Source organism: Gymnogyps californianus, chromosome 6 (assembly GCF_018139145.2).
Source record: "Gymnogyps californianus isolate 813 chromosome 6, ASM1813914v2, whole genome shotgun sequence".
Taxonomy (NCBI): domain Eukaryota; kingdom Metazoa; phylum Chordata; class Aves; order Accipitriformes; family Cathartidae; genus Gymnogyps; species Gymnogyps californianus.
This window is the reverse complement of record NC_059476.1, coordinates 16,125,374-16,139,583: the sequence shown is the minus strand read 5'-3', so window position 1 is coordinate 16,139,583 and position 14,210 is coordinate 16,125,374. Positions and strand designations below refer to the sequence as shown.

At 63.2% G+C, this 14,210-nt stretch overlaps 1 protein-coding gene across 4 annotated transcripts in view; it reads left to right on the top strand.

The window, feature by feature from the left end:
• Window positions 1-14,210, top strand: part of KCNIP2 (potassium voltage-gated channel interacting protein 2) — a 45,189-nt gene that overhangs the window by 23,609 nt on the left and 7,370 nt on the right. Inside the window, exon 1 of one of the 4 annotated variants that reach the window (XM_050898957.1) lies at window positions 5,805-5,907. The exons of 2 other annotated variants lie outside the window; for them this stretch is intronic. In XM_050898957.1, the coding sequence (XP_050754914.1) occupies window positions 5,805-5,907 (103 nt within the window). Of the gene's footprint in view, window positions 1-5,804; window positions 5,908-11,560; window positions 11,682-14,210 lie in introns of those variants that run through there. One more of the 4 variants, XM_050898954.1, reaches the window with a different exon arrangement.

Below are 14,210 nucleotides of genomic sequence, written 5' to 3'. Positions count from 1 at the left end.
GAGGGCACTGGGTGCCTGGCCAGGCAGGCCCCAGGGTGGGGTGCCCTCCCGGCTGGGTGCCCTGGGGAGCTAGCCAAGGACGGGTCGCTGATGGGGGGAAAGAGAAATGACTCAATCAATTAACCAGATTAAAACTGTGACTTCACCTCCCAAAAATAGTGTTTCGCCAATATTTTAATGTGCTTATTAATAATCTGCTCGTGCTCTGATTAGCAGCGAGGTAATAAGGGATCAGCTGTAACCTAAATTTAACTCTCCCTAATGGATGATGGCCCCGAGAACCAAAAAAAGGAGAGGCTCCTATCCATCAGGCTGGCCCCCATTGGGGGGTCGGCAGCTCCCAGGGGACCTGGGCAGCTGCTGCCCAGCTGTGCCCAGGGACCATCGCCTCTGCTGTGGCCCAGCTGGTCCCATGGCACATTTTGGGGGGGTAGTGCCCTAGCACCCTGCTGCACTGGGCTAGGACACCCTAGGGGTAGCCACAGGGGTGGCTCCCAAGCAGGGCAGAGCCTGGCCATGGTCAAGGTGCGTGGTCCTCCCCCAAAGAGACAGGTCCCTTGGTGATGGGTGACTGCACCGCTCGCTCCCCATCTGCTCCCATCCCTCAGTGGGGGACAGTCCCCCGTGCCCAGCTGCTGGCAGTGCTGGGAGGATGGGGACAGGGGCCAGCCACCTGGTTACCTGACAGCTCTGGGTGTTGCCCCGTGCGTGCCTGCGGCATGCTGTGTGCACGAAGCTGCTTTCTGGGCAAGAAACCCTGCTCCCGGGCACTTCTGTTTATACACGGTGGGTGGCTGGCGGTGGTTAATTTTAGCTGGGTGGCAGGGCTGCACTGCCGGCAGCGCTGGAGAGCCAGGGCGGGGGTGGCTGGGTGGGGGACACTTCATGGCTGTTATTGTCACAGCCCAAAGTGGGACGGGCGGCATGGACTCGGTGCCAGCCTGGGCTGCCCGTCCTGGCACAGTTGTGCCTGGGGCAGCATTACAGGGCCTGCTGCCCTCCCCAGTGCCGAGCTGTGGGCGCATGCCAGGGCCACTTTGCCACCCTGTCCTGGGTCCCCTCTGGATGCTCAGAGCAGCTGGTCTTGGGGGAGAGAGAAGGGAAGGGGGGATGGACCTGGACACCTGGGTTCTGCAACCTGAAAGGCTCCTCATCCCATGCCTGGGTGGCCACGTCCCCTGGCTGTAGCTGCAGGGGTGGGGATGGGACATCTTGTATGCAAGAGATGTTGGGGTGAAGCACTTGGGTCCAGCATCTTCCCCAGCCACATGTCCCATGGGGCAGCCAATGGGGCCGAGCGCGGTCTGGGGACCGGAGGTGTTTCAGGCGTGGGTGCCACTAATCCCACGGGGTTTGGGGTCTGTGAGTGAGTGTGCCCAAACCCACAGTGGCACTGCCCAAGTGCACCTGGCATTGCAGAACAGGAACTGGGCTGGTGGGCTCTGACTTCAAGCTGAGAAAAGTGGATGCTGATCCCAGGCATCCCTGGGGAGGTGCTGCACTGGGGCGCAGGGAATGAGATGCCGGTGCCTCCCTGCCAGACCTAGCTCTCTGGGCCGGCAGGGCTGCAGAGACACCTTCCTTCAAGGCCCAGTGTCTGGAGCAAGGACAGGCACAGGCATCTCAGTGGAGATCCTGGTGTTCGCCAACCCTGGGCTGCAGCATCGTTCCCTGGGGAGCCCCGTTTCCAGGACTCCCAGCTCCTCCTGCAGGGTGGCAGCGAGGGGCTGAGCCCTGAGGGTCCCGGGGTCATCAGTGAACTCAGAGCAGCCGTTGGGCTGCGGTGATGCCTCACTGGCCCTGCGGCACGGAGACACAGCCACATGTGTAGCGAGCCCCGTCTGTTCTCTGCCCCCTGCTTCCCTCTCCTGGCTGATGGTGCCACTCTCCCCCCGGGCCGGGAGGGTTATTTTTAACTATTTGCCATGTGCTGCCTGAGCACAATTAAGGTAATTGGTTTGGGAGCCTGGCTCTCACACAACGCTCCCAATTACCTGCCTGCCTGCCCGTGTGGCCCCCCGCCTCCCTGCCCGCGGTGGCCGGCTCCTCCGGCGGGGGGACTGCCGGGACAGGGCTGCCCCAGATAGCGCGGCGGGGCTGGGCGGGGGGCGCGAGCGGGCACAGGGGATGGAGCCATGGAGAGGACATCCTTGCACAACGACAGCCTGCTCTATGCCTCCCTGATTGCCATCCTCCTCCTCATCTCCTATTGGTTCACCACCCGCTGCTTCAAAATCATCAGCGGCATCGAAGGTACGGGGTTGGGGACACGGGGGGACAGGGTGACGCTGGCCCGTCTTGTCCCTTTCCACAAGCCAGGCGGCGAGGCGAGCCGGGCTCTTGCTGTGGGAGAGGGGGATTGGGGACCCCCCTCTCTGCCTCTCTGGGGCACCTCGATCTCCTCCTCAGTCACTTTATTTGTTTGTTGTCCTCCTGGCCCTGGTCCTGCTCCACTGTGTGCGAGAGCAGCTGGTGGCAACCACGGCCGAGCCGCAGCAGCACCCCAGGCTGCTCCGGGGGCATCTGGCTCCGCTGTGCTGCCAGCGTCCGGGTACCACTGTCCCTCGCTGCAGGACAGGGATGCAGATGGGCTCCCCGGTGCCTCCTGCTCTATGGGGGGGTGTCTGGTGCCAATGCTGGGGCCTCAGCCTGCATTTTGGGGCTCTTGGTCCCTTTGGGCATGACCTACATCTTTGCTCCTCAGCTAGTGTGTTGGGGAGCTCTGGGATGTGGCGGGGGTCCTGGTTTCCCTGGTGAAGGGTCTCTCCAAGCCCCGCTGCAGTGGGATGTGCGTGCCGGGGGCTTTGCAGGGTGAGACCCCCAAGGCAAGGAGCAGGGCAGGAGGGGTGGCACTGGTGCCATGTGTACGGGGACATGGAGGGCCTCTCCTGCCCGGGGCGTGCGTTTCTCCATCCATCCGTGTGACCTCTCCCTGCACGGCTCAGCCAGGGCCTCGTGGCTCTTCCCATGGCATGGCCAAATGCTGGCTGGCTGCAGCGGCGAGGAGCCACCCCTGGGAGTGATGCCCCTTGGCGGAGTGGGGGGCAAAGCCCTCTCTCACTTCTGGTGGGGTGCGTGTGTTTTGGATGGCCTTTCAAGCATCCCTTGCAGGAGGCTACGGGTCTGGCTCCATGAGCGAAGCCCCAAGTGGGGTCCCATGTGTCTCCTCCACCCTGGGGGCAGCTCCAGATGAAGGAGCATCCCTGGGAACCTGGGTGAGCCGAGGGGGTGGTCCCCTGATACCCCTAGCCCATCTGAAGGGCTGCCCCCTCGGTGGGAGGGGATGTGCTCTAGGCAAGCAACCCTGGTGAGTTTGGGGGTGCTGGGAGCCGGGCTCTGGCACAGTGTGTGGCACTGGGATGTGGGACCAGCGCCAAGTGCCTCTGCCAGTCCTGGTGGGATCCTGTGTTGTGCTGGCAGCGAACAGCGCAGGGCTTTTATTAACAGCCTCAGTGTGGAAATGAGTAATCCTGACATGGCGGCCGGTGGGTGATTTATTGCTGCTCCTCTGGGGAGGCCAGCTGGCACGGGACGGGCACGAGGGCAGGCGGGAAGCTGTTGCTTGGTGGCTGACCTGCCGCTGCACCCTTCGGCCCCAGCATCTCACGATGCCGGCAGAGACGCACGAGGGGCCGCCGACGGTCCGCTCGCGTGGGCTCAGCAGGTTCGCTTGGCAGAGGAGCTGCCCCAAACCCTCTTTGCTGGGACAAGTCCTGGCTCAGGCTGGAAGGGCTCCTCTACCACTGTTTCTGGCCAAAATTAGGTTGCATAAATAGCCCCATGGCATGCGGTACAGGCATCGGCCCTGGCAGCAGCTGGAGGCTCAGGGAGAGGATGGGTTGTAACCAGGGCTCAGCAAGAAAAATGGCTTTAAAAATGCAGCTGGCATCAGTGGGAAACTTCCTCTGAGAGTGGAACAGGCCTGCGCCACCCCATCTCTGAAGGGACTGGCTCGGGGCGGGGGCAAAGCCGGAGCCAGCCGGGTGAAATCCAGGCTCAGTGCCTGGAAACTCACCTCTTTCCAAGAAAAGGAAGTGTCAGGTCTGAAAACTTCCAGCCTGAGGGATGTTTCCCCAGGGAGGACTTTCATCTCTCTCACCAAGCCGCCTCTGATGCATCGCTGGCATCTTCTGCTGGCGTCAGAGCCTTGGGAGCATGCCCCAGGCGGGCAGGAGATGCCAAGCCTGGTGGCACGAAGCCGCTAGGTAGCTCGGCCATGCCATGACCTGGAGTGAGCCACCAGCCCTCTCCATCCCCTGCCAGGGGACAAACCTGCAGCCTCTTGGGCTGGGAATGGGGGCCTGGGTGGGGATTCTGGGCCTGGGGGGTTGGTGTGGGGCAGCCCTGCTGGGCACTCTTGCCAGCATCAGCCAGCACCTCTGCCATCTGCTTCCCCCCGCGGGTGTCCCAGGGTGACATTTCTTCCCCTGGTGACATATTTTCCCCCCTGCACAAAGACAACAGGGAGGAAAAGGGGCTTTCTGCCCCAGTCCCATCTGCAGGGCTCTTTGTGGGGGCAGGAGGACCCTAGAGCTGGGCAGGGGGTCTGCCCCATAGCCTGGGTATGGTCACCTCACCTGTACCTGGGACAGCTGGCCTTGCTCCTGGCAGGGACAAGGCAGGGTTGGGGGCAGCGGTGGCATGGGGGCAGCCCTGCTCTCTGCCTGCCACACCGGTGCTGGTGCTGGGACTGGTCTTGCTGCGTGACCGATGTGGGACTCGTCTACCCAGGGATGGGCAGTGCTGGCGGCATCCCCGGGGAAAGCTGTGCACCCCAAGGGGTGCTGAGCCCTGGTGATGGGGTAGGGACCGGTGGATGCCTGGCTCCCCGGTGGTCCCTGTGGCCTGTGATCGAGCAGCCAGGCAAGGGCTGGGATGCTGTTAAAAAAAGCATAGGAGCTAAATATAGCCCTGTTGGCTGTGTGTGGATGTGTGCTCGAGGCACACGGACGCCTGGGTTCGCCCACTGCCTCCAGCTGCTGTGTGACCTTGGCTGGGTCCCTTGGTCCCGCTGGGTCCCCAGCCCCTGCGTCCCCTCCTCTCCTGCCTGTTGCTGTGCTGCCTGTGGGTCTGGCAGCATCTCAGGCATCCTGCATCACAGCCCCCACCCCTGGCCTGTTCCCCCAGCCCTGCTCCCTGTCTCCCCTTGGCTGTCCCAGCCAGGCAGCCGGACCCATCTGCCTGCTAAGAAATGGGGCAGCTGGACCTGTTGCCCCAGACCCTCCCCAGGAGAGGGTTGTGAGGACCTTGGGGTGCTCAGCCATGGTGGTCCCCATGGGGGAGGCACTTGTGTGGGGCACAGAGGACAAATCTGAGTCATCCCTATCCTGGATGTTTAGCCAGTGCCCAGCGTCCTGTCCCTCCCCGTGTCCCCCCTGGGAACTGAGTGCCTTTTAATATCTGTGGCCCGTTTCCTTAGCAACTGCATTAAGCAAATCGATGGAGGTGGTGTCATTGGAACGGGAGGGCATGCCTCCTTCCCCCCCGGCCCCCCCATCCCCGCCACCCCCCACACCTCCCTCCACTTGGCCTCTCTCCACTCTTACTTGCAGGCACGGCCCTGCTCCGCCTGGGCTCTCGGCCGTGGCTCCTCGAGCCGCCGACCACAGCCCCGCGCTGACCCCTTGCCCACGGCTGATGGTGGGTGCCCCCGAGTAGAGGGGTGACAGCTGATCCCCCCTCGGGGACAGAGGCAGGGGTCCCTGGGGATGCGTGGTCTGGTGGCCGCGGCGCTGGGGTGAGGGGGCTCCAGGACTGCGGTGGGGAGGGGGTGGGGGGGTGGGGGGCCATGAGACACGCCCATCATGAACCTGGAAGGCCTTGAGATGATTGCGGTGCTGGTGGTCTTGGTCCTCTTCGTCAAGGTGCTGGAGCAATTTGGCCTCTTCGAGCCCGTGTCCTTGGAAGGTAACAGGCGCGGGCGGTGCTGGCTCTTCCGGGGACACGGGGGACAGGCGGTGGGTGTCTAGAGCTGCCCCCAAGGATGCTCTGAGGCTGCTGCATCCACAGGAGAGCCCTCAGACATGGTGTCCGTCTGCTGCTCATAGGGGTGAGCAGGGGGTTCCTGGTGCAAGGAGCAGGGTGTCCTGCCAGCTCCATGCAAGGTCCCAGTGGCTGGGGACATGGGGAGGGGACAGGGCTGGCAGGGTGTCTGCTGCACGGTGGTGACTTTGATGTGTGCTGGGGTGCCGTGGGCTGGGCCTGTGTGTGAGCGTGCAAGTGGGCACCAGGGTGTTTTCCAGCACCTCTACAGGAGCAAGGTGTCCCCAGGGTCCGTGGTCCCCTCACCCTGAACATGAGGTGTCAGACTCAGCACCAGCCTGCAGAGCAGCCAGGCCTGGGCAGGGTGGGTGCCTGCTGCACTCCCTGCTCCTGGCTCTCCCCAGGGCCCCCTGTGGCCCTTGGGCAGGGTGGGGGGGACACAGGGGGTGCTGCCCGTCTGGGGATGGGCTGTGCAAGTTGCTGAGCAATGTGTGTGGGGCACACTCAGCAGAGCCCAGATCCACTCGGGGGACTCTGTGTGTGGTGGGAGGGAGGTCAGGACCAGCTGGCCAGGTGCTCCCTGGACTCCCAGGGGTGATGGTTGTGTGAAACCAGCCCTGCCCAGCCCCTGCCCATGCCTGCAGACACCCATCTGAAGGATGCTGCAGCCCGCCTGGCCCTGGGCATTGGGGCACGCACAGGGTGAGGAGGTGACAGGCAGTTTCCCTGGTCCACTGGTGCCCTGGGATGCTCCGCTTTGGTTCTGCAGCGCTGGCTCTTGCACAGGCTGGGTGTGGCGGCGAACACCGGCTCCCCTCCACACATGGTGCCGGGGTGCCCCTGGGCAGCATCCCTGGGTGGCATCCATGGGTTGGTCGTGCCTGGGGGTGAGGAGGGAGGGGGCAGACGGGGGTTCTCTCCCTCTGGCCCTGTGAACCTGCTTGCAGGGCAGTAAAGCTTTTGTTGCTGCTTAACTACTTGCTTTGTCCTGTGCTCCAGCAGCAGTGCTCCTAGGTGGATCATGAGGGAAACTGAGGCAGGGGCTGAGTTAACTCCCAGGTGTCCTGCCTGTGAGCCCTGGGAGGGGGGGCAGGCTGACTGTGCCCAGATTGGACCCCCCCTCCCCAGTTCTGCTGGTGATTTGGGGGGTGCCTCCCCCAGACCCTGCTTTTCCCCCATCCCTGTGCTTTTGCTTCTCCATGCAGTTGCTCAAAGCTTTGAACCAAAGTCAGTGGCATCGATTGCGGCTGCTCTGCAGCATGCTGGCTTCCAGCTGCGGTGGAGAGGGGAGGGAGGCAGAGACCCTGCTGAGGGGCACAAGATGAGGCAGGGGCCACCCCTTGGCCTGTGTGGCTGCTCCTTGCCTGAGCCCTGCTCCTCCGTCCCCTGGAGCACACTCCTTGTCCCCCTGCAAGTGTCTTTGCTCTGGCCTGGGCCAGGGCAGGAGGCTGGAGATGGGGTGTCCTGTGTCCAGCCTTGTCCCTGTCAGCCAGCACCCCTCCAGAGGGGACTGGGATGGATGGTGGCATGACCGTCTCCCATGAAGGACAAGCCTTGCTGCCAGTCCTCTCTTGTCCCCAGGCAGACATGGTATCACCATGTAGCGTGGGGAGGCACAACCTGCCCTGTCTCCCTCCACCCGCATCCCCACACTGGAGAGCCGTGGGTCCCCCTGGCATGGCTGGAGATTCAGCCCAGCTGTGGCAGTGGGAGTGGGACCCAGTGCCCTGGATTGGCAGCAATTGCTCCCATCGCCAAAAGGTGCCTGGAGGAGAGGGAAACGTGTTGCTTGAGGGGCAGATATCGGCTGAGGTTGAGCTGAGCCCTGGGCACTGTATGGGGAGTCCTGCGGGCAAGCAGCTGTGTGTTGGGATGGGGGTGAGATGCTGCTGTGCGGGTCACCCCACCTCGACTCAGAAGGCAGCAGGTAGGAGACTTTGCTCTCTGGGGAAGGTCCCAGGCAGTGTCTGGGGCTGGGAAATGCTGAGTCCCCTCCGGGGGTTGTTTACCAGCCGTGCCTAGGCCAGCAGTGACAGCCCAGGGACCGCAAAGAGCCTGAAACTGTACACTAATGGCTCAGGTCTGCTAATGGACACGGGGCCCCGCCACCCGCTCCAGAGCCATCAATACTGCCTGCCGCCCTTCCCCTGCCCCAGCTGCCGCCCCGCGCCCACGCTCTCCCTGCCCCATCCCTGCCGGTCCCCTGCCTGCGGCTGTCTCTCTGCCCCGGCTGTGCTGGTGATGTCCCAGGGATGGGTTGTTCTGGGAGGTGTCGTGCCTCCATGGTAATGGGCTGGCGATGGAGCATCTCCAGAGGAGACTGGAAAAATGCCCCAGCCCTGGGGAAGGGTTCAGTGGGAGCATCTCGCAGTGAGACCCTGTCTGCCACTGGGGGGGACTGCGGAGGGGAGGGGGACGACATGGGGGAACTCCAGGCTTGGTGGGTTCCCAAACTTGGCTGGATGAGGCCCCGAGCAACCTGTCCTCCATTTGGAGCTGGCTCTCCTCTGAGCAAGGGCTTGGACAGGAGTGCTGGTTGTCTGCACTCCCTCGCCCTGTCCCCTTGGCACTGTCCCCCCCTTGGACCCTGCCGCAGCCTTGGTGGCACGGCCAGAGCCGCTGTCTGGCAGCAGCAGTGGAGCATCTCCCATGGGTGTGCTGTGCTCCAGGGGCAATCGATGCTGGGGCCAGCATTGTTTACCAGCTGGTTAATCACTGACGGGCCACATCACCCCACTGCTGCACTGTGCCACCACACCTATCCCCAGCCCCAAACATCTCCCGGCAGGGCTGCCCAAGCACTGCTGAGCCGCCCGGGGGACTCCCAGCCCCCTTGCCGAGAGCCTGCTTCGGCCAAGCACTCAGGAGGGGGCGGGCGAAGAGAAACGCTATCGATTTTGGCTCTTGAAGTGCAGCATCAATAATTCAGCGTGGAGCAATTGGTCCTGGCTGGGAGGAGGGGTGGGCGGGAGGTAAAAGGCGGGAGAGCTGCCCGCGTAGCCTGGCCTCAGATGAATATTAGATGAAGCTGCAGATTGCTATCGGCAGGATAACCGGTACCTGCCCAGGGCTGGCAGGGCTGTCCCTGCCTCGGCTGGGTAAGGGTCTGTGCGAGGGGCAGGCAGGATTGGGGTTGTCTTGGAGAGCCCCCGACATGGGGTGTGCTGGCCCCTGCCTTCCCCGGGAGGCTGCTGCTGTTGCCCCAGAGCTGAGGATGCAGATGAGGAAGCGGGGCTGGGGAGGGTGCCAAACCCTTCCAGAGTTTGGGGAGAAACAGGAGGGAGCAGCAGCCTACTTGGGTGCCACCAGCACCCCAAAGGATGCCAGGCAGGAGGGTGGCGGCAGCGAGCAGCATGGCCACCTCCTGGTGCCTGGCTCAGGGTAAGGGTCCCTCCAGAGAGGGGAGAAAATGAGCATCCCTGCAGCACCGGCAAGAGTGAAGCCCCGTGCGAAGCCTTACTTTCCTCCTGCTTTCCAGGAACCCCTTTGGCAGGAGCGCAGTGCCTTGGCTGCAGGAGGGACTGGCCCTTCGGGGCACGGTGCCAGGGGTCCCTGGGCTCAGGACACCATCCAGCCTGGTGGGTTTGACAGACCCAGGAGGTCAAGGCAAGCTGGCCGCGGGTGGGTAGATCTTGGAGCATCGAAATCCAGCCTGGGACAGCTGTGAGTGATCCAGTGTCATCTCCTGGATACCCTACGCTCCCCTCTGTGGAGCATCTCCCACATGCTCTGCACGCAGGGACATCAGCCCTGGTCATCGCTGTGGGCACAGGATGGGCTGCGCTGTCTCGCCCTGCCCGGAGAGGGTGAAGCTGGGGGGGAAGGAGACTAGGTCCTGGGTCCCCTTGGCTGTGACCCCCGCGGCTGGGGCCAGGGCAAGGCAGCTCTCCCAGCACCAAGCTCCCCGAGGATCGCACCCCTGCCGACTCTGCCACTGCGTGGTGTCACGTCCCACTCAGCCCAGCCAGACGTAATTAGCTTGTTGAATCTCTTCTCCCTCCGGCCTCGCGTTAATCACTTTTCACATTGCTTCCCTCCCAATTCCCTCCAGCCTGGCTTGCTCTTTCTGTTGCTGATGTGCCTGGAGAGGGGAGCAAGGGGACCCGGCTGGACACAGAGCAGGGACTGCATTCTGCCCCAGAGACGGGCTCTGAGCCAGCAGATGGAGGGGCAGGGAGATCGCTCAGCCACGGGGAGGTGAGAAAATCACAGGCTGGAGAAAAAGTAGTAAAGCTAGAGAGCAAGGGAGCCTGTTGGGACAGCCCTTCTTTGCAGCCCTGCTCTGCCGGTGGAGGATGAAACCTCGGAGTCCAATGGGAGAAGCTGGCTTGGAGCCGGCCCGGGGCTCTCTAGCACAGAGCTGTGTTGGGCTGCAGGATGCTGTGAGACCTCAGCAAGGTCTCCTTCACCTCTCCCCTGAGAGGGGCAGGATGAGACCCCAGGACTGGGCACAGCTGGGACTAGAGGTACCCTGGGCAGGGTTCGGTGGGGTTGTGGTCCCCAGATTGCAGGCAGCAGGAGGTCTGTGCTTGGCTGCAGCATCCCCTCCCTGGGACGCAGGGAAATGTCTCGTTCCCTGTGGGTGCCTGCCCTGGGGCTTGCTGTGCTGCTGGAGCAGAGGGTGGCCAGATAAAAAGCAGTTTTTAGGTGAGAGATGCGTAGCAAACCGGCTCAAAGAAACTTTCTAATAACCACTGCTGCCAGGCTGGGGTCTCTGCCCTGCTGCCCACGAGGCAGGGCTTTGGGTGGGCCGCAGGGAGCCCCCACCCTGGCTGGCCACCCCGCTGTGCTGTCCTCCCTCCAGGCAGCACCCTGGAGTGGAGTGCGGCACGTTTCCTTCCAGCAGCAAGCGAGGTACCCGGGGCTGGCAGCCCCCAGCTGCGGCTCCTCCACGTGCCACAGATCTTGCATGTGGCTGTGACTTACTCGCTAGCGCAGAGAGGTGCGGATGTTCCCCTAGGAGGTGAAGAGGGAAGAGGTGAGGGTGGCAGGTATCAGTGGACGTGATCGGTGGACAAGGCTGAGCTCCGAGGCAGGGAGCTCCTCGTGCTGTGCCGTGGGTGCATGCAAGGTGAGGGCACTGCTGGGGGGCAGGTTTGGTGGTTTGGGATGGGGCGGAGGGGCTGTCCTGGGCAGGACTCGTCCCTGGGCTGGGTGACAGCAGTGTCCCAGGGGGCAGTGAGCGATGAGCTCGGGGTCCCTGCACATGGCTTAGCTCCAGGGTCAGTGGCACCATGCGCTGCTGTTGGGATGGGAGTTGGGGGCAGCCGAGCCTCCTCCACGCACCCATTGGTGCCAGCTCTGCACCCCTCTGCGGTTTCCAGTGCTGTGGGGTGCCCATGCCAGGCTGTGTAGGTGCAGGGGTGCCCTGGGGTGAGAGCTGACCCCTAAGTCTCTTGGGCAGTTGCCTGGGCTCCCTCCTCCCCTGCAGCCTGGGTGCCCTGAGGGACCCCAGAGGGTGCCGGGGCGGGAAGAGGGAGGGCCAAGGCAGGTCTCTCCTCCCCTGCCCTCCTCTCTCCTCCCTTGCTGGGTCTGCTGTTGCCAGAGCAGCTGCCTGCTGGGGCTGCACGTCTGGGGGATGTCGGTTGCTGGGGCGCCCTGGGACCCGCAGGGGCTGCAAATGGTGGGCATCATCCTGCTGCTCTGCTCCAGCCTCAAGCTTCTCCATGCCCTGGGCATCATCGACCTGGCCAGGGGAGGTGGGACGGGGACAAGGATGGGGATGGGGTTGCAATGGGATGGGGATGTTGTGGTGGAGGTGCTCCTCACCTCCTGTCCCAGGGGCTGCAGGGTGCTTGGGGGAGGTTTGGAAGGATTAGTGTGTTTTGGGGCATTTGGGGGTCATTAGGGTGTGGGAGGGTGTTTAGGGTGTCTGGCGGCATTATGGTGTAGGGAGCTGGGGAAGTGAGGGGATCTGGGGGTTGGGGTCTGGGGGTGTTTGGGAGTGTTGAGGTGCTTAGGAGGGCACTGGGGTGCAGGGGTATCAGGGATGTTGGGGTAGGAATATCTGGGGACATTGGGATGTGGGGTGTTGGGGTGCAGGATGCTAAAAAGTTAGGGTGTCTGGGAGCGTTAGGGTGGGGAATATCTGGGTCTGGAGGCATTGGGGTGCAGTGATGTGTGGGGTGCTGTGGGACTGGGACTATCTGGGGTGCTGGAGTCTGGGGGCATTGGGATGCAGAGGGCTGGGCTTTGTCAGATGATGGGGAAAAGGGCTGCAGGTGACTGGGGCTGGGGAGATGAGTGGGAGCTGGAGGCAAGGAGCGATGGATGTGAGGTATGGCACCACGCAGGGGAAAGCTTTCCCCACGGCCGCAGGAATTGGCGGCTATGAGGGGAGCAGGGCTAAAAGAGGCTGGAGCCCCTGGCCCCTTTGCCCTCCCTGTGGGGCTGTGCCAGGGTTGGGGAGGGAAGGGGCTGCTGTGGGTGCTGAGCTCCCTGGATTGGCAGGTGGGTGCTGAGGACAGGGCTGGATGTGGCCAGACAAGAGGACCCAAAACATGTCAGAACAAGGGATGCACAACCTGTTGGTTGTGCCTGGCGAGGGTGGGAGTGCAGAGACTGCACGGTGCTGCTGCCTTGTCTCCTTTGGCTGCCTTCCTCGGCTGTGCCACAGACAGTCCTGGCTCAGACAAGGGCTGCCAACAGACTTTGCATGAGTGCAATTTGGGGTTTGTTTGCCCCTGTCCCCTCTGCCTCCTGGCTGGCGCTGGGGATGCTGCGAGATGAAGGGGCTGCAGATCGCATCCACTCGGGCAGCCAGGTCTCGGGATGGGAGCTGTGATGGGAGGGTGTACGGATAGGAGTGATCAGAGGAGCAACTAGTGGCTGAGCAGAGGGAGGGGAGGAGGGCGCTGTGCGCAGGGGGTGCTTTCAACCCCCTTGTGATACAGGATGTCCCTGAGCTGCCTGGGATCTGGCTGGGCTGTGGCTGAGGCACGTCCAGGCTTCGTCCCTGTGCCTTAGTGGGGAGGGTATGGATGGCATCTGGGAAATGGGTATGCAGAGCACAAGTTCTCTTACGGGACACACTGCCTGCAGCCAAGAGGAGCTGCTGCTCTGCTGGGGCATTTTTTGGGTAGCTCCTCTGGCACCTTGGGTGCACGGGTTCCTGCTGCCAGCAATGTCCCTGCCATGGAGGTGGTGATGAGGACAGGGCAGGATGTGTCCCTGTGCGTGGGTTTTGCAGCAGGGTGCTGCATATGGCTGTCCCAGTTCCGCAGCCTTACCTGCTCCGTTTGGGGAGCCCCTGAGCTCCCCTGTCCCTTGGCGCCTTTATCCTGTCCCTTTCCCTGCTCACAACATTTTGTACGTGGTGTGGCCTGAGAAATTATTATTCTGCCAACATCTCCTTTGCGCACAGCCAGGCTGTCTGGGAGCACTGTCACAGGCTGCGGATGGGGATGGGGACAGCACTGCTGTGAGCCCCGCTCTGCTCTGCGGCCCCTTCTGGCCCATGCCCTGTCTCCCTTTGGGGCTTGCTCGGCCCAAGGGTCATGCAGCTGCTCTCCTCTCTCTGGCACCGGGGAACATCCTGGCCCTGAGTCTCTGCTGTCCCATGAACTGCAGGTCTCACTTGGCAGCTTTGCTGCTCTCAGCTCCTTCAGCCCTGCTGGCTCTGGGTGTCTGGGCTGAGGCTGTCCCTGTCCCACCCCCAGGACAGGGACTCTCCATCTGTCCCCCACCCCGGAGATGCCAGCTCTGATTTCATTCCCCTAATGGATGACCGTCTGGCCCCAGTGGCTGCTGCAGGCACCTTGGCCCCGGTTACACTCGGCTCTGTCACCGCTGACTGATGAGGGTCATTTGCAGAGCTGCTGCTGGCGGGAGCCATCCTGACCCCCCTCCAGGCGGCTGGGAGAGCTCGCTGTCTCTTCCTCCTGCTGGCCTTCACTGCAGACCCTGGAAAGTTGTGGTCCCCCTGACTGGGAGATAGCACTGCCGGAGGCTGGGTGCTGCGGAGGGGAAGCAGAGCCTGGGGCTGGTGGACCCTGCTTGGAGCTGAGCCCTGCACAGAGATGATCATGAGCCACAGGTTGTAGGGGCAGCTGGGCTCAGCATCGCTGCCTGGATGGACCCAGAGCCATGGCCTGGCTGGGGGAGCTTGGGGACGTGCCTCTGGCCTCCCAGGAAAAGATGAGGCTCTGGAAGGGGATGGGGGCTCTTCTACTGAAAAGAGCGTGTTCTGGGAACTGCTGACCCCTTCCCCATGCTCCCCTGTCGCCTGC